This window comes from Labeo rohita, chromosome 15 (genome assembly GCF_022985175.1).
Source record: "Labeo rohita strain BAU-BD-2019 chromosome 15, IGBB_LRoh.1.0, whole genome shotgun sequence".
Lineage (NCBI taxonomy): Eukaryota > Metazoa > Chordata > Actinopteri > Cypriniformes > Cyprinidae > Labeo > Labeo rohita.
This window is the reverse complement of record NC_066883.1, coordinates 17,538,320-17,560,931: the sequence shown is the minus strand read 5'-3', so window position 1 is coordinate 17,560,931 and position 22,612 is coordinate 17,538,320. Positions and strand designations below refer to the sequence as shown.

Sequence of the window (22,612 nt, the reverse complement as noted above, 5' to 3'; positions counted from 1 at the left end):
CTGGGACTAGGCTTAAGCCTTGTCTGTGAAACCGGGGGATAAAGTCTGAATTGTGTGATATAAAGTCAGAATTGCGAGTTATAAAGTCTGAATTGTGAGGTATAAAGTCAGAATTGTAAGATATAAAGACAGAATTGAGAGACCTAAAGTCAGAATTCAAGATGTAAAGTCAGAATTGCAAGTTAGATTTATTCTGACTTTTTTCAGCATTGCATGATGTAAAGTCAGAATTGCGAGTTATAAAATCAGAATTGTGAGAAATAAAGTCAGACTTGTGAGATATAAAGTTAGAATTGCAAGATATAAAGTCTGAATTGAGAGAACTAAAGTCAGAATTGAGAGAACTAAAGTCAGAATTGCAAGTTATAAAGTCAGAATTGTGAGAAATAAAGTCAGACTTGTGAGATATAAAGTCAGAATTGTGAGATATAAAGTCAGACTTGTGAAATATAAAGTCGGAATTGTGAGATATAAACTGCGAGATATAAGAGATATATACACATGCAATTCTGAGAAAAAAAGTCACAATTGTGAAATACAAACTTGGAATTGGGAAAAATAATGTCAGAATTGCAAGATATAAACTCACAATTCTGACTTTTTTTCTCAGATTTTTAGTTCGCAATTCTGAGTTTATATCTCATATCAATTATGAGAAAAAAAGTCAGAATTGTAAGATGAAAAGTCATAAAATTAAAAGTGTTTTATTTTCTATTCAGTGGTGGAAGGGGCTTCAATATTTGTTCCAGTTTGTTATTTTTGCAAATATGATATTTATTTGCTATTTAATGGTATTTAAGCAATATCACTTGAGCAAAAGTGGATGGAAGCTTATTAGATTACATATTCTGACTTTTTCGTCACAATTCTGGGAGAAGTGAGAATTGTGAGATATGAAGTCTTTCTTTCTTTTTCTTTCTTTCGAGTTTCTAACTTGCAATTGCAAGATAAACTCGTGATTGTGATAAAAAAAGGTCTGCAATTGTAACAAAATAAGGTTCCATACACCCTTGTTTATGTGCTATTGCTTAAATATTTATCAAAATTGCAAAACAATCAATAGGAACAAGGGAACAGGACCACCAGGTGAGAAATCATATGTTGTAAATATTGAGTCCCAAATGGAATGTCAGCCAGAAAGGGACCTTGACCTGCCAAAAGTTGAATAAAAGTAATTATTAGCGCTCCTCGCGGTGCACATTTCCTCTGATACTAGACAAATGAAGGCTTGGTTAGCCAAGATGTTTGCTTCATCATTCATTCCCCCCACCCACAGCTGATTGATTGCTGTGATTTTATTAAGAAAAGGAGAAGGGGAAATTGAAAAATGCTGGTTGCAGTGTGGAAACACAGCGTTGATTATAAACTCTTAGGCGAGACAAAGGGGCCACCTTTCCATTTTGTAGCCCAACAAATAGGCAGCAGGTGTTTTTGACAGGTGTCTGATTGCGTGCTACAAAAGACATTAAAAAAGCAAACAAATTGATGCATTTTTGTGCCTCTCATGGTAAATGGAGTTGGGCCTGATGGATGCTATTACCCAGGGATCTGATTGGCGGGACGCAGTGACTGAATAGCACAGGTGTTTTGCGGAGAACAGTTTGTGTATTTGTTGCACTGAACGCTCTTGCTTAAAACGTCATCTTCTGAAGTGTATCTGTAGAATGGTTCACTATGGCAGTGTAATTGGTTTAACCTTTTAAATGGATAGATGATTTCCCATAGTACGACAAGTATGATCGAATTATAATATCTATAATGAATGAAGCATATGCAGCCTCCCTTGCAAATTGGACAAACCTAAATCAGCGGCCCTTAACTGGTTTCGCTTTAGGACACAGATTGGTCATCAAATGAACGCAACACAGTACCAAAATTGTTTAACAGATGAAAGGAAACATAAATGTCTTTAAAATCAAACATTTGAAAGACATTTATGCACTGTAATTGTTGCACTGTAATGTTTTGAATCAAATTAACAGTTCAGTTCAATTTAAACATTAAATTTAACAGCTATTTTTTGATATAATAATTAACACAAAGTAAACTAATTTGTATGTGCAACAAATAATATTTAATGAAGTTTTTGTATGCATCATCTAAAAAAAAAATTGATTTTGGAATTTAAGAATCGATATCATTTTATCAAAATAAACCATGATCACTTAAATCCTTTAAAATGATATTGCCAACCCAGCCCTGGAATCAGACTACAGTTCACTTTATGTAATTGATTCACTAATCAGCACCAACTGCTGGTTTGATTCACTAAAAAGAACCAGCTCAGTAGAGTCACTTATTCAGGAGTCACTTACCCCAGTTATGATGTATGTGCTTGAATCACTAAAAAAGGGCGAATCAGTTCATAAGAATCATTTGTTGAGGCATCACACTGCACTGATTGCATTGTATGTATCTGGTTTGCTAATAAGAACCAGATCAGTGGTGTGATCCATTTGGGAATCAGACTACTCTTGTTTTGCTGTATGTGTTTGATTCACTAAAAGAAGAGTCGTTTTTTTGGGAATCACACTACGCTGGTTGCTCTGTATTTGTTTTATCTACTGAAAAGTAGTAACTGACCCATACTGTAAGAGTCATATGTTCAGGAATCACACTACGCTGGTTGTACTGTATGGTTCTGATTCACTAAAAAGAACTGAATCAGTGGTGTAATTCGTTTAGGAATCGAACTACAATTGTTGCCCTATATGTATATGATTCACTAAAAAGAACTGAATCAGTGGTGTTGTTAATTTTGGAATCAAACTATACTTGTATATGTATATGTATATGATTCACTAAAGAGACAGACTCATACTCTAAGAGTCGTTTGTTTGGGAATCACACTACATCGGTGTAACGGAGTCAAGGACGAATCCGGAGGCGTTGGATCCATTTGCAACAGCTTTATTAAACACTCAGACGTAAACAACAAGCTCGGGTCAACAACGGCGGACAGGTGTGGTGAAGGCAAATCCAATCGGGTAGTCAAAGTCCATGCAATAGGTCGGGGCCGGCGGCAATCAAAGGGGTTAATCCAAAGGAAACGCGAGGGTCGACAAAAGGCAGGCAGCAAAGGTTCACACACACGATACACAGTCCGGTTGGCAGCGAGTAGGCAGTCCGAGAAAAGAACGCTCAGGATTGATAGCATGACTAACAAAACTTCGCGATGTGCGAGACCGCGAAGCGCCCTAAAATGGCCGACAGAGGGGAAGTGAACCGGGAGACCCGGAACCGGAAGTGACAGTCCCAGGCACGGGATTATGGGAAGGGTAGTTTCTAAAACTCCGGTGAGAGCTCCCGCTGGTGGGGGATAGAGGGAGCCACAGAGACCGTCCGTGTAACAGAGCCCCCTGCGAGTGCCTCCTGGCACGAGGAGGTAACCGACGCCGGGGTCTACCCCTACGGCGGGGACCTGGTCGATCTGGGTGCGATGTGTGGTAGTCCGTGAGTAGAGAGGGATCGAGGATGTCCTCTGCGGGCACCCATGACCGCTCCTCGGGGCCGAAGTCCTCCCAGTCGACCAGGTACTGTAGACGACCTCTCCGGCGCCGGGAGTCCAGGATTGTGTTGACTCGGTAGACCTCCTCGCCATCGATGATCAGGGGGGTAGGTCCCTGCTGAACGGTCCCCTCTAGGTTCTCCGCTCCTCCCGGTCGACCAGCGGGCTTTAACAAAGAGATATGAAAAGTGGGTGAGATACGATATTCTGGAGGGAGTTCTAATCTGAATGAAACAGGTGTAATCTGACGGCTGATCTTGAAAGGACCCACGTACCTGGGACTGAGCTTTTTGCAGGGCAGACGGAGGCGTAGGTCTCGGGTGGATAACCAGACCCATTGTCCAGGTTCGTAGAGAGGACCCGCCCGACGTCTGCGATCTGCCTGGGTCTTGGTTCGATGGATGGCTCGCTGTAGGTGGACATGAGCACGGTTCCAGGTCTCCTCACTCTGCTGGAACCAGGAGTTGACCGCCGGTAGCTCTGAAGGCTCCCCAGACCAGGGGAACAAGGGAGGCTGGTACCCTAGCACACACTGGAAAGGAGTGAGGTTAGTGGATGGCTTACGGAGGGAATTCTGGGCGTATTCTGCCCAGAGGATGAAACGACTCCAATCCTCCTGGTGGTCCTGGCAGTAGGAGCGTAGAAACCGGGTCAACTCCTGGTTCAGTCTCTCGGCCTGCCCATTGGCCTGGGGGTGATAGCCGGAGGTTAGGCTGATGTTGACACCCAGCAGGCGGAAGAAGCTTGACCATAAGCGGGAGGTGAACTGGGGACCCCGATCGGAGACGATATCTTCGGGCAGGCCGTAGAAGCGGAAAACTGAGTTGCACAGAGCCTCTGCCGTCTCCATAGCGGTTGGGAGTTTGGGTAGTGGGATGAAACGACAGCCCTTGGAAAATCGATCGACTACTGTGAGGATGGTGGTATGGCCAAGAGAGTTGGGTAGGTCGGTGATGAAGTCTACGGCAATGTGGGACCATGGTCGCCGGGGTGCTGGCAGTGGTTGCAGGAGACCGGAGGGTAGCTGACGAGGAGTTTTGGAGGTGCTGCACACGGAACAATTCTTGATGAAGGTGATAACGTCTGGGCGCAAAGATGGCCACCAGAAACGATTGTGGAGCAGCTGAATAGTGGCCTCTATCCCAGGATGACCAGAGCTGGGGGTCGAGTGAACCTCGGTCAGCACGCGAGTACGGAGGTTGAGGGGCACGTAGGTCAAGTTCTCGGGACAGTCATTAGGGGGCGGATCCTGGGTCTGACCTTCAGTAATTTCCGTCATTAGATCCCAGGCCACAGGAGCCACAATAACAGACGGGGGCAGAATGGACTCAGGTGGTGATACTGTGTGGTCAGGCTCATGGATCCGTGAGAGAGCGTCTGCCTTGGTGTTCTGTGACCCTGGCCGGTAGGTGATCTCAAAGTGAAAACGGGTGAAAAAGAGTGACCACCTGGCCTGTCGATGGTTCATGACCCGGGCTGACCGAAGGTATTCTAGGTTTCTATGGTCTGTGAGGATTGTAAAGGATGAAGAGAGCCCTCCAACCAATGCCGCCACTCCTCGAGTGCTAGCTTGATAGCCAGAAGTTCCCTGTTCCCCACGTCGTAATTTCTCTCCGCTGGGCTGAGTTTGTGAGAGAAGAAAGCGCAGGGCACAGTCTTGGGAGGTGCTCCCTGTCGTTGAGACAAGACCGCTCCGACTCCGGTACTGGATGCGTCGACCTCCACGAGGAAAGGCTGGTTAGGGTCCGGATGATGGAGTATGGGAGCCGTTGTGAACCTTTGGCGGAGCTCTTCGAAGGCCTGGATGGCGGGAAGTGACCAGGAGAGACGAGTATCACCTTTCTTTATCATTGAAGTCAGAGGGGCGGCCACTGAGCTGAAGTTCCGGATGAAACGACGGTAGAAGTTTGAGAATCCTAGAAAACGCTGCAGCTCTTTCAGGGTTTTGGGACGTGGCCAGTCTCGTACAGCGGAGACCTTGGTCTCGTCCATAGCGACCCCCTCTGGACTGATGATGTACCCCAGAAAAGAGATGCTCTGCTGGTGAAACTCGCACTTCTCCTGCTTGGCGTACAATCGGTGTTGGATGAGTCGTTGGAGCACGGCCCTGACGTGCTGGACGTGTTCCGGGTAGGAGTCTGAATAAATCAAGATGTCATCAATGTAGACTATGACCCATCGGTTTAACATGTCCCGGAAAACTTCGTTAATGAAGGCTTGAAAATAAGAAGGACTATTGGCCAGTCCGAAGGGCATCACCCGGTACTCGTAGTGCCCCGAGGTAGTCGAGAAGGCGGTTTTCCACTCGTCTCCCTCCCGGATCCGGATGAGATTGTAGGCCGAGCGCAAATCTAGCTTGGTGTAAATCTTGGCTGTTCTTAGCTGCTCCAAGGCCGATGGGACCAGCGGGAGAGGGTAGCGGTATTTAACAGTGATGGCGTTGAGTGCTCGGTAGTCGATGCAAGGGCGAAGACCGCCGTCCTTCTTTTTACGAAGAAAAAGCCGGCCGAGGCTGGTGAGGTGGGTGGAAGGTCGGATGAAGCCCTTGGCGAGTTCCTCCTGGATGTACTTGTTCATGGCCTCGGATTCAGGCTGCGAGAGAGGGAAGATACGTCCTCTGGAAGGAACTGCTCCTGGGACCAGGTCAATGGCGCAATCTCCGGCGCGGTGAGGAGGTAGGTGAGTGGCTTTGACAGTGCTGAAGGCCTCGAGAAGGTCTTGATACTCATCAGGGATGAGACTCTTGGGCTTGAGGGTCTCGGGTGAAGCAGAAGGTTGTACTGTAGGCTGACTGCAGTGAGGCTGGCAGCGGGAGGACCAGTGAGTTATTATAGCCTCAGACCAGGAGATGGAGGGTTCATGTTGGTGAAGCCAGGGATAACCGAGGATGAGAGGTGTTCGGGGTGATGTAATGATGAAAAACCGGATGGTTTCTTTGTGATGGGGCTCGGTGTGGAGGGTGAGGTCCCCTGTAGTGTGTTCGATACGTCCAGTTCCTAATGGTCGCCCATCGAGGGCGGCCACTGCCACAGGGGAAACACAGGAGAGAATGGGCAGACGATTAGCTTTTACGAAGTCCGCATCGATGAAATTGCCGGCAGCGCCGGAGTCAATCAAGGCGGTAGCCCGAACAGATCTATCCTCATAACACAGAATCACAGGAATCTCACAGCGATTGAGATGCAACTTGTTTGAACTCACCGAGGCAGGCGGACGAGGTGGTCGAGTGGGGCAGGTGGCTCGGATGTGACCCGCCTGTCCACAGTACAGACAGAGGTTGTTCTTGAGGCGCCGCTCTCTCTCCTCTGCAGACAGTTTAGTCACCCCCAGCTGCATAGGTTCTGGTGAGGCCACGGGGATGGGACTGGTTGGAGGGATCATGGTGACTGCTCGACTGGGCTTGCGAGCGCGCATGACGTTGTCTATGCGGATGGACAGATCGATGTACTGGCTGAGCGACAGCCCCTCGTCCCGACAAGCTAGCTCCACCTGTAGATCCGGCTGTAATCCCTTACGGTAGTGCAACTTTAGGGGTCCGTCGTTCCAACCACTCTGCGCCGCCAGCGTGCGAAAGTCCAGCGCATATTCGGCCGCGGTGCGTCGTCCTTGCTTTAATGCCATTATCTGTTCCCCGGCCTCACTGCTCTCTGGGCTGGGCTGGAAGACCTCCTTGAAGCTTTTGAGGAAGGCGGCGAAAAGAAGGGAAAGTAGGCTGACCGAGATCCCAAACAGCAGTGGCCCATTCCAGAGCTTTCCCAGTAAGCAATGAGCAAACGAACGCAATCCGACCCTCGTCGGTGGGGTACAGGTGTGGCTGCTGGTTTACGAACAAAGTGCATTGTAGTAGAAACCCCTTGCACTTACCCGGCGAACCGTCAAATTTCTCCGGAAACGCCAGTCGGGGACTCGCGGTGACGGGCGGAGCGGCCGGGGACGGACTGGCGGCCGGAGGAGGAGAAACTGCCGGTGGTGCAGCGATCTGCAGTCCCTGTACGGCCCGTACCAGCTGCTCGGTTAGGGCGGTCAGATGGTCCAGTTGCTGCTGATGGCGTGACAACATGGAGGCCTGGGCGGAAACCTCGGATGCAATCTGACCTGCTGTCGCTGGATCCGTAGCTGGCGAAGTTTTCTGTAACGGAGTCAAGGACGAATCCGGAGGCGTTGGATCCATTTGCAACAGCTTTATTAAACACTCAGACGTAAACAACAAGCTCGGGTCAACAACGGCGGACAGGTGTGGTGAAGGCAAATCCAATCGGGTAGTCAAAGTCCATGCAATAGGTCGGGGCCGGCGGCAATCAAAGGGGTTAATCCAAAGGAAACGCGAGGGTCGACAAAAGGCAGGCAGCAAAGGTTCACACACACGATACACAGTCCGGTTGGCAGCGAGTAGGCAGTCCGAGAAAAGAACGCTCAGGATTGATAGCATGACTAACAAAACTTCGCGATGTGCGAGACCGCGAAGCGCCCTAAAATGGCCGACAGAGGGGAAGTGAACCGGGAGACCCGGAACCGGAAGTGACAGTCCCAGGCACGGGATTATGGGAAGGGTAGTTTCTAAAACTCCGGTGAGAGCTCCCGCTGGTGGGGGATAGAGGGAGCCACAGAGACCGTCCGTGTAACAGAGGCTTAGTTGCATTTTAAAATATGGATTTTGAGTGAGAATCCTCTTCCTGAATTATTTTATGCAAAGTGAAGTAATTATCTTGTGATTTTGGAGACGAGGCACTGGTCAGTGCCACCGAGTGGATTTTCTCAGTATTTGGAGAAAGTCAGAGCAGACCTGGTCCATAGCAGGGAGATTTTTAATGTGAAGTCCAGGTGGGTGAGCGCAGGTTTAGTGACTGTTCTGTGACCTGTGTTCTGTCGGTCGTAGTGGGAGGATGATGTCCCTGTCAGCTCCTCTCACCCTTATGTTCTCATTATCCACCTCCTGTCCCCATGCTCCAAATGACAGACTCAGGGACAGGAGCACACAGCCATCCACCACAGATGATTATATAAAGAAATAGTACATTATGGGGAAAAAGGAAGAATAAAATCTAATAGATGACCGTCTTCAAAATAAGCATTTCATCAGTGTGGGTTCAGCTTTAAGTCTTAAGATGGAATAAATATTACTGTTTATCTTGTATCCAGTGGAAAATGGCCAGCAACAGAGCAAGAATAGGTTCTTTTCACACTCTCTGATAACTGTTCACACATATCTGAGAGGCTGATATCAGTGCATATGTTGTCTGGTGAGAGAAGCGCTTTCTGCTTGATCTCATGTAAAGCATTTACAAATGTTTCTTTAGTGTAGTGACTGCTTGACTGTACAAAACACTTAAAGAAAGCTTGATTAGTGCTTTCATTTGTTTTCTCAAATTAAGTATCATTTATGCTCAATGGGCATTAAAACACTTGGCGTTGTTGAAGGAAGGGATTGTGAAGTGAGAACATGTGACAAAACATGAAAGATCATAGTGCATACATGACCATTACAACGATAGTTCACTCAGAAATTAATATTGTATCATTATTTACTCACCTTGGTAGATTTTTAATATATACATTTAATTTAATTTAATTTAATTTTGTTTTTTGTTTATTTTATTTTATTTGTTGTTTTGTTTTATTTATTATATTTTGTTTTGTTTTTTATTTATTTTTTTTTATTTTATTTTTTATTTTTTTATTTTTTATTTCCTTTTTTATTTTATTTTATTTATTTATTTTTTGTTTGTTTTATTTTGTTTTGTCATATGTTATCTTATGTTTTGTTTTGTTTTTTGTTCATTTTATTTCTTTCAGTTTTATTTTTTGTTTTGTTTTGTTTTGGACTTTTGTTTTATTTTGTTTTGTTTTTTTTGTTTTATTTTATTTCATTTTTTATTTTATTTTGTTTAGTTTTTTATTTATTTTATGTTGTTTCGTATTATTTTATCTTTTATTTTGTTTTGTTTTCTGTTTATTTCATTTTATTTCTTTTTTGTTTTATTTTTATTTTATTTTTTATTTTGTTTTGGGTTTATTTTGTTTTATTTTTTATTTAGTTTAGTTTTGTTTTATTTCATTTTAATTTTTTGTTTGTTTTTTGTTTTGTTTTTGTTTTATTTCATTTTATGTTGTTGTTTTGTTTTTGTTTTATTTTGTTTTGTTTTTCTGTTTTGTTTCATTTTGTTTTGTTTTGCTTTTTATTTATTTTTTGTTTTGTTTTGTTTTGTTTTGCAGGTCTTTCCATATAACAACAGTTCATAGAGACCAGGGGCTGTCAAAAGACAAAACACACACACACACACACACACACACACACAAAAGACCGTAAAATAACAATTCATTTCCAACTCATTTGTTACCTGGTTTTAGGTAAAAAGTGGCTGGTATTTAACTAAATTCATTTCTTCCTTAATTTTAGGGAAATTATGGCCATATTGTACTAATTTGTTTCCTCATTTTAATTGACTTAAGGGAATAGTTACCAATAAATACCACTGAATCCACCAATGCAGTGAATGGGTGCCATCAAAATGAGAGTCCAAACGGATGGATTGGTGAGCAAGTAATGTAATGCTAAAGTAAAGAAACAAACTTATCAACATCTTGGATGACCTGAAATTAATAAAAAGTAGCTACAAATTAAGTTGTGAAAACAAAGTAATAAAGTAACAGCAAGTTTTAATGAGCAAATGTTGATGAACTGTTGCTTGAATGCTTTAAATGTAGCGTTTTATTAATATAATTATTACCTCGTAATGAAGGAAAAGGGTTAGAAGTCTATTTGTAGCATCATATAAAGTTTTATAAGATCTATTAAAGCACAGAATCACTTTCACAAATGGTCCAAGAAACAATGTCATTGTTTTCCAGCCGGGAGCATTGTGGTGGTCGTAGGACCTAATCGCGTGTCCTTGGGCGCACATGGCACGCACAGATTTTTCCATCAGATCCCCGTTAAGGTACACTTTGAATCTCCACCCCTACCCTTTTAATTAAATGAAAGCACAGCGGGTCACATACGAGCTCAAAGTCACACCACAGAAACAGACAGAAGCACATAGTATTGAGCTCATGGTCAGAATACGCAAATATGGCCGCTCAGCGGGGTAACCAGAAATATAACTGTGAAATTAAAGGGGAAATGGGGCTGAATATCTGCAGGGCACAATTCAGAGGTCAACTTTAGCTGCTAATGTGATTTACTAATGTAGATACTACATATATAAATTGTCAAAACACTAGCTTGATCTTAGCTACTTGAAGGGATAGTGAAATGGATAAATTCTTCACTTGGTCTTCATTTATTCACCCTCATGTTGTTTTAAACATGTATGACTTTCTTTCTGAGACTTTTTGAAGAATTTGCTGCTTTATGTTTTGTAAGTACGGTGTCTGAATGGTGTCTAGAGCCTCAAGAAATATCATAAAAGTGGCCTGTATGACTTGTTTGGTACTGTATCTATGTACTGTTGCAATTAATGATCAGTCATTAAAGGATTAGTTCACTTCCAGAATTAAAATTTTCTGATAATTTACTCACCCCCATGTAATCCAAGATGTTCATGTTCAATATCACGAAAAGAAATGAAGGTTTTTGAGGAAAACATTCTAGGATTTTTCTCCATATAGTGGACTTCAATGATGATCAACGGGTTGAAGGTCCAAATTGCAGTTTTTAAAGAGCTCTAGCTGAGGAATATGAGTTTTACCTAGTGAAACGATTGGTCATTTTCTAAAAAAAAAAAAAAAATAATAATAATATATATTTATAGTATATAGTGTATAATTTTTACTCACAAATGCTTATCTTGCAGCTCGAAGACGCACATCCGTGACTTCACACATTGCGTAATCACTTTGGAAAGGTCAAGCATGGTTAGTTCTTTGTCTGTGTACTCCGGTTTGAAAAGGTAGGGTAGGGCAAAAAACTCCATCTCATTTTCTCCTCCAACTTCAAAATCATTCAAAATCGTTTTACCTTTTTTGTGAAGGCAGTTTGACTTTGCATGTTCATAAACACTGGGTCAGTACTTCCGCCTACATCAAGCATGATTTTTCCAACATGACTACGTAATGTGTGAGGTCAAGCTAGTGCAAGACAAGTACAAAGTATATACATTTTAATTATTGATTTTTTTTTTTTTTTAAATGACCAATCGTTTCACTAGATAAGACCCTTATTCCTCGTCTGGGATCGTGTAGAGCCCTTTGAAACTGCATTGAAACTGCAATTTGGACCTTCAGCCCACTGATCCCCATTGAAGTCCACTATACTGAGAAAAATCCTAGAATGTTTTCCTCAAAAACCTTAATATCTCTTCGGCTGAAGAAAAAAAGACATCTTGAATCAGATGGCGGTTGGTAAATCTTTATTCTGAAAGTGAACTAATCCTTTAAGTTGAAAATGATTCATTCCAATTCTTTCAAGAATTCAGACATCAATACGTTTTATGAATTATTACGAACCTTCCACACAAAGTTAGGGCAGATTTTCTTAAATATCTTTCTGTTCCTCACACTAAGGTATCGTATAGCTTCAGAAGACTTGAAAAATAGCAAAATAAGTAATATAGGCCGTTTTATGATTCTTGGCATTTTGGAGCTTGACAGACATAATAAACAGGGTCTGGGGTCAAAAGAAATCTCTTATGCTCACCAAGCCTGCATTTATTTGATAAAAAAAAAACAGTAATAGGGGTTGACAATTAACGCCAAGGGGTGCGTTTCCCATACAACGACATAACTCGCTGAATGACCTCCATAGTACGATGCATTGTTGTGGAAACTAACTAGCTAGTCACGACAGTTTCCCGAACACGGTCTCATCTCCGTCGTTTGAACCACATTTGTTCAACAATGTAGGGCCATTGTTAATGACATCATTCGATGTTGTGGAGTAATAATTTCTGCTGTTTAACTGATTAGAGACCTCTAAAATGCTATATTGAACATGGCACCTGTTACTATTTTTTGTCGTTTCGCTTTATTTGATGTTTGATTCATCACGAGTTCCCTCATAGCAGAACCTGATTTTACCAAGTACGACATGTTCCTGGATCAACATCTTTGTTGACCCTGGAACAACATTGTGATTAACCAATCAGATTTGAAAAAACAGTTTATAGTTTTTGTGAAGTTTAGGCTTACAATCAGTGTTTGGTGCTTGCACATCAGTGTCATTCATCTATCATTTTCTCTGATTTTAGGGATTACTCATGGGTAAGGTTAGATTTAGGTGTAAGGATGTGGTCAAGATCACATTTTTGGATTAAAATGTATGTTTGGCGTCAACAAAATCTAACATCTAACTCAGCAAAATCAGGACGTGCTTCCCTCATATGTCAATCTCCAGGGTTCGCTTACAGAGGACGCGCAAACATACATAGATTACAGTGCATTTATATTTAGATAGAATGCAATATATAGATTGCACTGCATGTTAGTTTGCTTACTGTGCCCAAGAGCATAATTTATTGAATATTGAACTCATATGTCTTACTAACAAGGAACTATGCTTCTAACCACAGGTTGAGAGCTGTAGTTCCATCCATGTAACTTTCTGACGCTGTTTGCGAATGTTCGTTTGAACTATGGTTTTGTGAAACAGAATTGTTGAACTATGTTGGTAATGACCGAACTTGCAACCAGTTGCCTAATGACGCTTTTGGGAAACACACCCCTGGTCAATAATCGGTGCCGATATTAAGCATTATCGGTTATTTTCAAATCTCAAAAATGTCATTGCCGATAAAATAATTTAAAACCATTTAAAGAAAGTTTTTGTCAGAACCCTTGTTATTCTCAATTTTGACATTGATTTTCATTTTTACACCAGACAGTTCAAAATATCGGTTATCAGTCTATTCGATCTGTAATAATCGGTATCGGCTTTGGCCATGAAAAACACACATCGGTCGACCCCTAAACAGTAATACTGTAAATGTTGTCGCAACTTAAAATAACTGTGATTCTATTTTAATATATGAATACAAACAGCTATTAGTCCAGTCTTTATTCTCACATGATCTTTCAAAAATCATTTGCTGCACAAAGAAACATTTCTTAGTATTATCAATGATTAAAACAAGAAAACCATGATTCTTTTTTTCATGAACAGTAAGTTTAATGAAAAGCATTTGTTTGAAACATGTCTTTACTGTTACATTTGATCAATTAAATGCATCCTTTTTGAATAAAAGTATCAAATTATTATCACAGGCTTTTGAATTGTGGTTTATTTCAAATTCGTGGCCACTCTTTTCAGTGAATGAAGTTAAATCTGCAGTCAATTAAAATTTCAAAACAAAAAATTTTATAAGAGTTAAAAAAAACTCTTTATGAGAGTTGTAACAACATGAGGGTGAGTAAATGAGCGTCCCCAAAAAGGTGGAATGTGATTTACTGTAGTTATTTCCTCACATCCTAATATTTATCAGTTTTGTTGATGTAACGTATTGCGCAACTGGCGTTTGAGAGGAATCAGCTTTCAAAATCATCCTTTTTGAACGATGCCTTGCTAGCACAGCTGTCTAAACTCGGATGGCATCAAATAAGCTTCTGCTGAAATCTGACCATCAATATCTTGTAAGAAGACTGACAGCGGTGACATCTAATCACTGCCCTACTGACATGCCATAACTCCCGTCTGATACACGTCAGCCTGAGAAGCTTATTGACATGAGGATCCTCTATTTATAGCGCTGTATGTCTGCTGTGAGTGGCTGGATGAATCGAGGAGACTTTTTACAGGACTCATTAGCCTCATGCTGTTTATCATACACTGTCTCCATATTAATTGATCTACTTACAAGCTTGAAATGTCTGTGAACGTGATTGTTAGATAAGAGATATTGGACATCTGTTGAAATATTCGAGATATCTTTAATTATAATAACGTTAGGCTTAACACTAATGTTTGGACAATTTCCCTCAAGGTAAATGATGTGTTATTATAGAAAGCCTGCAGAGTTATACTTTTCTAGTGAGTCATACTGATTCTTTTTAATGTCAGAAAATAAGACTTTTGGAGGGTGCTGACCTGAGTACAGGTACATTAATGTTCCAGAGGTTTATTTTAGTAAAGGTCACAAGTTTTTTTTTTTTTTTTAAACTTTAATATTATATTTTTATTATTGTTGCAGACTTTAAATCTTAGGATAGATAAATAAATAAATAAATAAATAAATAAACATTTAATACTTTCTCACCTAAACAGAGCGAAATTATGAATATTAAATTTTAAAAAAGTGTTCACTGAAATAAAATACTTAAAAAACTTAAAACTAATTTATTTCTATTACAAATAGATTTTATTATAATATTAATTGATTTTAAAACTTTCTCACCTAAACAGAGCAGGATTATTAATATTAACTAAAAACATTTTACCTGAAATAAAATATAAAATAAACTTAAACTTATTTTATTTCAAATACAACTAGATTACATATTAACTGAAAAAGTTACTTGAAATAAAATATAAAATAAACTTACTTTATTTAAATTATAAATAGATTATATTATAATTTTATTCCTGTTCCAGACTTTCAGTCTTAAAATAAGATTTTTTTATTATTATTTTAAAAAATTTCTCATCTAAACAGAGCAGAATTATTACTATTAACTAAAAAAGTTACTTAAGACAAAAGTAAACTTATTTTATTTAAATTATAAATAGATTATATTATAATGTTATTCTCGTTCCAGACTTTCAATCTTACAATAAGAATTTCTTTTATTATTATTTTTGAACATTTCTCATCTAATTAATAATATTAAGCAAAAAAGTTACTTGAAATAAAATATAAAATAAACTTATTTTATTTAAAATAGAAATAGATTTTATAATTATATAATTAATATTAAAATTTTATTCCTGTTCCAGACTTTCAATCTTAAAATAAGATTTTTTTTTAAATTATTTTTCAAAATTTCTAATTTAAAAAGAGTAGGATTATTAATATTAACTAAAAAAAATACTTGAAATAAAATATAAAATAAACTTAAACTTATTTTATTTAAATTATAAATGGATTGTATTAGAATTGTATTCTCGTTTCAATTAAAATAAGGAAAAAATGAAATTATTTTTAAACATTTCTCATCTAAACAGAGCAAAATTATGTTAACTTTTTTGTAAAAAAAAAAAAAAATTAAAAATTAAAATAAACATTTTACTTTAGCTAGTTTCCAACATTTCTCATTTTCATTTAGTTTAATTTAAAAAATAACAAACAACAACTAAAACTTAAATAAAATGCAAAAGCTGAATCTAAAAATAACTACTACTAACTCAAATATAAATAATAAATGAATTACATTTTATACAAACTATAATAGTAGCTTAGTGGTACAGTCAATTAAACCATTTCAGCGTTTATGTCAATGTTTATGTTGAGGTTTATGTGAGCATAATAATTTCACTGTGCGACATATCTGGTAATTTTATCAAATTATACCAGCAGCATACCATTTATTTAATTTATAACATTTTTTAATTGTATTTAGGGTATACACAATGCTGAAAGTAGTCTTTGCAAACCTGTGAAGAGCCTCACTGCTGGATTGAGTTGAGGTTTGCACTTGCTAACCAGCAGCGGTACCTCACAAAGGTTCTCAAAAGTTGTATATTTACATTTTAGAAAGTTTCCAAATGATTCGGAACATTTCTGTGTCTATTCAGCTGTACCTGCACACTTTACATACGGATCCCTACGAATACAAATGAGATCACCTCGTCTTTTCAGCCGGTATCTCTCTTGTCTTTCTGCTCTGTCTGTGATGTCCAGCAGTGGAAACTCTATAGCTCTCTTTCTTCTACAACAGTCTCCTTGACTTTGACAGGGATGGCAGTTTGCCATCAAAAAAAGGACAGTGTAACACAGCACTTGAAGGAAATGCTAATGCAGGAAAGAAAGAAGTGTGTGATCTCACCCAGTAGTGTCGTGTCATCCTACATATGCTACGAGAAGATTAAAATCCAGGCCTGAATGAAATTTGATGCATGCTAAGTATCTGCTGAAGTGAAAAGTGAAAGTTTCCTGCGCTAACACTATTGTATGTGTCCCGTTTCTCCTTACGCTTGCTCAGGAGCCGCTCAGACCATATCAGGTACTGCTCTTCCTCTTCCATCTGGATCACATCACCTCTCAACGCCAACTCCTAACTTTTCTTTCTTTGCACGTTGTTTCCCAGTTTTGCATGGTTTTACAGCAGGCCGTTGAGGCCGTCTGCATGTTTTTTGACCTTTAATGTTTCTTTGTTCAGATCCTAAGGATCTTTCATATCTTGTCTGCTTTTTTATCTCTAAGTTATTGACATTTTAGAAGTTTTTCATCAAACCGCTTGCGCTATATTAAAACACCCAGGACTAGGTGCATGTCAAATTTCCATTGAATAATTCTACTGTAGATGAAACTCTGGTTGATTTACACAAGACTTATCTTTCTGAACCTTTACACTGTCTTCCCCACAAGTTCTTGGCCAAGTTCTTCACAGATACTAGGAAATGATACTCTAAAGAGTAATTGTACTTTATTCATGCTCTACTGACATTTTTACCTTATTCAAGTGGTTTTAAACTGAATATTTTAGCTGTTTCAATAACAGATTTTATACAAACTCTGTATTTTTGGCTAATGCTGCCCTTAAACCTTAAAGTAATTTGCGTAGAGCTATTCCAAGTGATCTTTATTGGCAAATATTGGCTTTTTTTAACTGAATGAACCTTGATGGAGAAGCAACAATTTACAAATAATTTACTCACCCCCTTGTCATCCAAGATGTTCATGTCCTTCTGTCTTCAGTCGTAAAGAAATGATGGTTTTTGAGAAAAACAATTCAGCATTTTTCTTCATATAATGGACTTTAATTGTGCCCCCTATTTTGAACTTCCAAAATGTAGTTTAAATGCAGCTTCAAAGGGCTCTAAATGACCCCAGCTGAGGAAGAAGGGTCTTATCTAGCGAAGCGATCTGTCCTTTTTTTCGGAAAAAAATTTTTTATACTTTTTAAGCACAAAAGCTCGCGTAGCATAGGCTCTCAGATGCGCTTCCATGGGTCGTTCTTGAACGATTCGTTCATTTCGAACGAATCTTTAATGTGACTCACGAAGAATGAGTTGTCTCGGAGAGTGAATCGTTCAGTTGCGCATGCACAACATCCTATTAGGTTCTGTACTGGAATTAGTTTACCTATTTCGAGTCTTCGGGTTTTTCGAGCCGTTCATCTTATGGGGCTGTCACGTGACGCTGGTTTTGCTAAAATGAACGAAATGACTCGAAAAAAGATTCTTTCATTTTGCTGAACGAGACTCAAAGGTCAGAGTTGGTAAAATGATCCAAACTTCCCATCACTACTACCAATCACATCCAAGTTCATCGTCTGTGTACTGCAACTAAAAATGGTGGAGTATGGCGAAAAACTCCATCTTATTTTCTCCTGCAACTTCAGAATCGTCTGACATCATTGTACCTTTTTGTTTGTAAACAGCGTTTGACTTACTTGCACTTTTTTAGTCTTTGAGCGTTCGCTTTGCAAACACTGGGTCTGTAGTATCGCCTACATTCGGGGTGACCTTTTGACGTGATTCAATAGTACGTTGCGTCGTGGACGCGCATCCCAGAACCTGTGCTACCCAAGCTTTTGTACTTAAAAAGTATACAAATTTTTATTTTCCGAAAAAAATGACAGATCGTTTCGCTAGATAATACACTTCTTCCTCGGCTAGGATCGTTTAGAGCCATTTGAAGCTGCATTTAAACTACATTTTGGAGGTTCAAAATCGTGGGCACAATTGAAGTCCATTATATGAAGAAAACTGCTGAAATGTTTCCTCAAAAAATAATTTCTTTACGACTAAAGACAAAAAGACATGAACATCTTGGATGACAAGGGGGTGAGTAAATTATTTGTGAATTGTTGTTCTGGAAGTGGACTTCTCCTTTAAAGGATTAGTTCCCTCTGTAATTTCCTGATAATTTACTCCAAGATGTTCATGTCTTTCTTTCTTCGGTCGAAAAGAAATTAAGGTTTTTGAGAAAAACATTCCAGGATTTTTCTTCATATAGAGGACCTCAATGGGGATCAATGGGTTGAAGGGCCAAACTGCCATTTCAATGCAGCTTCAAAGGGCTCTTCATGATATTGATGGAAGTACCGTTCCAGTGTTTACAAAGCAAATGTGCAAGGAAAGTCAAACAGCGTTCACAAAAAAATATAAAACAATGCGTTTTTTACCTTATCCTACCTTTTTGAACTGGAGTACACAGATGAATAACTAACCACACGGGACCTTTCCTATGTGACTATGTAATGCGTGAAAATGCGCATCACAGAGCTAGTGCAAGATGAGCATTTGTGGTTAAAAAGTATATAAATTTTCACTAGATAAGACCCTTATTCCTCCGCTGGGTTGTGTAGAGCCTTTTGATGCTGCATTGAAACTGCAATTTGGACCTTCAACCCGTTGATCCCCATTGAAGTCCACAATATGGAGAAAAATCCTGGAATGTTTTCATCAAAAGCCTTAATTTCTTTTCGACTGAAGAAAGAAAAACATGAACATCTTACATGACATGGGGTTGAGTAAATTATCAGGAAATTTTTATTCAAATGTGAACTAATCCTTTAAAATTAAATATCAATAATTTAAGGTAATGAATTTAGATAACACTCACAAACAAATATTATGTGACAAAAGTCTGTGTTATTAAAAGAGACCTTCCACAGTTTAACAATCCAGTCCAAAACTAGTATAGTGCCTTTGTATATAGACAAATGTATGGTCCTTTACTTTGATTAATCTAGTTAAATTATTATAGTACCCATATGTGACCCTGGACCACAAAACCAGTCATAAGGGTCAATATTTTGAGATTTATACATCTGAATAAATAAGCTTTTCATTGATGTATGGCTTTTTTTTAGGATATGACAATATTTGGCAGAGATACAATTATTTGAAAATCTAGAATCTGAGGGTGCAAAAAAATCAAAATAGGAGAAAATGACCCATACAATGTATTATTGGCTATTACTACAAACATACCCATACCATACTGTTTTTGTGGTCCAGGGTCACATATTTAAAGTTGAGTACAGTTTTACTGTACTATACTTTACGTTATAAACAATACAGAGAGATAAAGGCTATCATATCAACAGCAGTAGGCTGAATCTGAAAAAAAAACTGCCAAAATAGTCACAGTCAATTTACCTCCACAATCAAAAGAAAGAAAGAAATAATTATATTTTGCTTAAAGAAAAAGCAATTTGCTTAAATGAAGCTTATTTTAGGACCATTATGTTTTTTTACACTGTGACATTATTTCCTTCTATTATCATTACCATAATGCAATAAAAGATTCATCATATTTTATTTAGCATAATGTGAAATTAGATAGATAGATAGATAGACAGATAGATAGATAGATAGATAGTTTTGTTTAAATGTTAAAAATGACTGTATTACATGAAGAAAATTATCACTTAACATAATAGGAATAAAAGTTAAACATCATGACAAATTATGGTAATGGTGGTCGAGATAAACATGTTCTTGCAATAATGTCCTGAAAATAATGTCACAGTTTTGGAAATCTTAATGGTTTTGAATGCAGGCTTTATTTTCTTTTTGCAAAATACAATTTGTTTTTTTAAATCATTTTTTTCTTGACAGGCTTTATGAGAATTACCCAGTGAAGAAGAAAAACCTGGAAACACAACAGTTGTAAAGGCAGTGACTTTGAGGAAAGCATTTTGTGAAGAAAAAAGGCATAAAAGAAAAATATTCTAGTCATACAGTTGGGTTTAAATTCAGACGTGTAATCTATTTCAGATGACTTCTTCACAATGCAAAGACGTTCACTACTGCACTTGCACGCCTCCACACTCCGCAGTCAATGAATCAGTAATTCTTTCATGCCTATGCCATTCTGACAAAGCCAGTTCAAAACTTCCTTTAATAGGGCATAGTTCAAACCTACGGCATGAGTGTGAATAGCTACGTCTGAGATGGTAAAGTTGTGCATTCAACAGAAAAGTAGCTATTTCCTTTCCCAGTTGCACTCCAATTTCTCTCGCTGACAGTGAAAAGAATGCTGTCTGAACAGCTGTTGGACAGGTTTATGTTTGCCTAACAACTGCGCTCCATCTTCTGTTTTCAGACAGTTTCACGTCAACCTGTTGGCGAGCAGCCACGACTTGGAAGTGCAAATGAAAATTAATATTTGACGCGAAGAAGCCTTTAATAACCCTCTAAAAACTGCTTCTTTAAATGAATTATTAAGCCAGCTCTCGTATTAAAATGCATATATAATAATTAATAATACTAATACAATCTAAAATTAATAAAACACATTCCCAGATTACCTGTCTCAACCTTGAAAAGTTCTCGCTTCAGGAAATGTGTATATTCCCCATGGGAACTGTTCTTAAAAAGGCTTTGAGAATAAAAGATATGCTATTATCATGAAACTTCACATGCGTTAATTACATTTCCGAGTCATGTGACTCAATCTGTAGAGTGCTCTCGTCCTCCAAGTGTCTATTGTATAGCATATTCGTAATAATTTTTCCACTCATGTATATGGCTTTGTGCCAAAGCCTGGTGAGCCACCTACCTAGACTACAAAAAAAGTGTTTAGATAGGCAGTGCACTTGGTTTGCGGGAATAATCATATAATGAGTGCTGTTGAGGAGAGGTCAGAGATAGAGCTCGTTGTAAATGTGAGGGATGGACACCTTGGTGAGGTTATGGGGCAGAACTGAACCAGACTGTCACGGCCTTGAAGGCTAAATGAATGAGTTAAATCACAATCAGTCTTTTAGCCAATCACATTTCGGCTTGCTTGAGGTGACATTGTAGATGAGGTAGACTGCAATTGCAAAGATAAAACACGTTCGTGTGACTGCAGTCTATCTGTCATGTTCACCTACAGGTTCCTCAGAGCTTCTTTGTAATGGCATAGATTTAGTTTCTTTTTTTTAACATGGACAGTGAGTTGGCTGTATTACTGTGTGTGCACGCATATGTGTGTGTTTTAATTAAAGTAGTTATCCATATCTATGTTTTGCCTTTTGGGCTCTTTAAAGCTAAATTACAAATTAAAACATCTGTCATTTTTGGACACTTAAAAATGTGTGAATTTCAATTCACCACATGGAAAATGTCAAATGATGCTGGGACATTTCTCACAACTTTACTTTTCTTTTTTGACTTTTGACCTAGTCTTAAAGGAGAAGTTCACTTCCAAAACAATAATTTACAGATATTTCACCCCCTTGCCTCTTTTTCAGTTGTAAAGAAATTATGTTTTTGGAGGAAAACATTTCAGGAGTGTTTCCCATATAGTGGACTTCCCATATAGTGGACTTCTGTGGTGCCTGTGAGTTTGAACTTCCAAAATGCAGTTTAAATGCAGCATCAAAGGGCTCTAAATGATCCCAGCTGAGGAAGAAGGGTCTTAGCGAAACGATTGGTTATTTTCTAAAAAATGTACAATTTATATACTTTTCAACGTCAAATGTTTTTCTTGTCTAATTCTGCGTGAACTCTTGTGTATTCCGGTTCATGACAGTTAGGGTATGTCGAAAAACTCCCATCTAATTTTCTTCCCCAACTTCAAAATCGTTCTACATCTTTGTTTTACCTCTTTTTGTAAAGGCCGATTGACTGTGTCGTTACTGTGTCGGTACTTTTGCAGCAATGTAGGACTATTTTGAAATTGGAGGGGAAAATGAGATAGGATTTTTTTGACATACCTTAACTGTCTTGAACCGGAATACAGATCACAGATCTGTAGACAATATGAGCATTTGAGGTTAAAAAGTATATAAATTGTCTTTTTTTTTTGGAAATCAATCAGTCGTTTCACTAGATAAGACCCTTCTTCTCAGATGGGATCGTTCAGAGCCCTTTGAAGCTGCATTTATACATTTTGGGAGTTCAAACTCGCAGGCACCTTTGATTACAACAGAAATAAAGAAAGACATGAACATCTTAGATGACAAGGGCTAAGTACATTTTTGTTCTGGAAGTGAACTGCACCTTTAAATGGGTCATCGGATGCAAGTTCACTTTTACATGTTGTTTGAACATTAAAGTGTGTTAACAGTGAAATAATA

General features: G+C 38.9%; 1 protein-coding gene across 3 annotated transcripts in view; it reads left to right on the top strand.

Moving 5' to 3' along the window:
- cadm1b (cell adhesion molecule 1b) overlaps nucleotides 1–22,612 on the top strand; it is a 245,438-nt gene that overhangs the window by 134,541 nt on the left and 88,285 nt on the right. For 2 of the 3 annotated variants that reach the window (XM_051129481.1, XM_051129478.1), the window contains exon 2: nucleotides 16,577–16,597. The exons of the other annotated variant lie outside the window; for it this stretch is intronic. In XM_051129481.1, coding sequence (XP_050985438.1) covers nucleotides 16,577–16,597 — 21 coding nt within the window. The remainder of the gene's footprint in view (nucleotides 1–16,576; nucleotides 16,598–22,612) is intronic. 3 annotated transcript variants of the gene reach the window in all.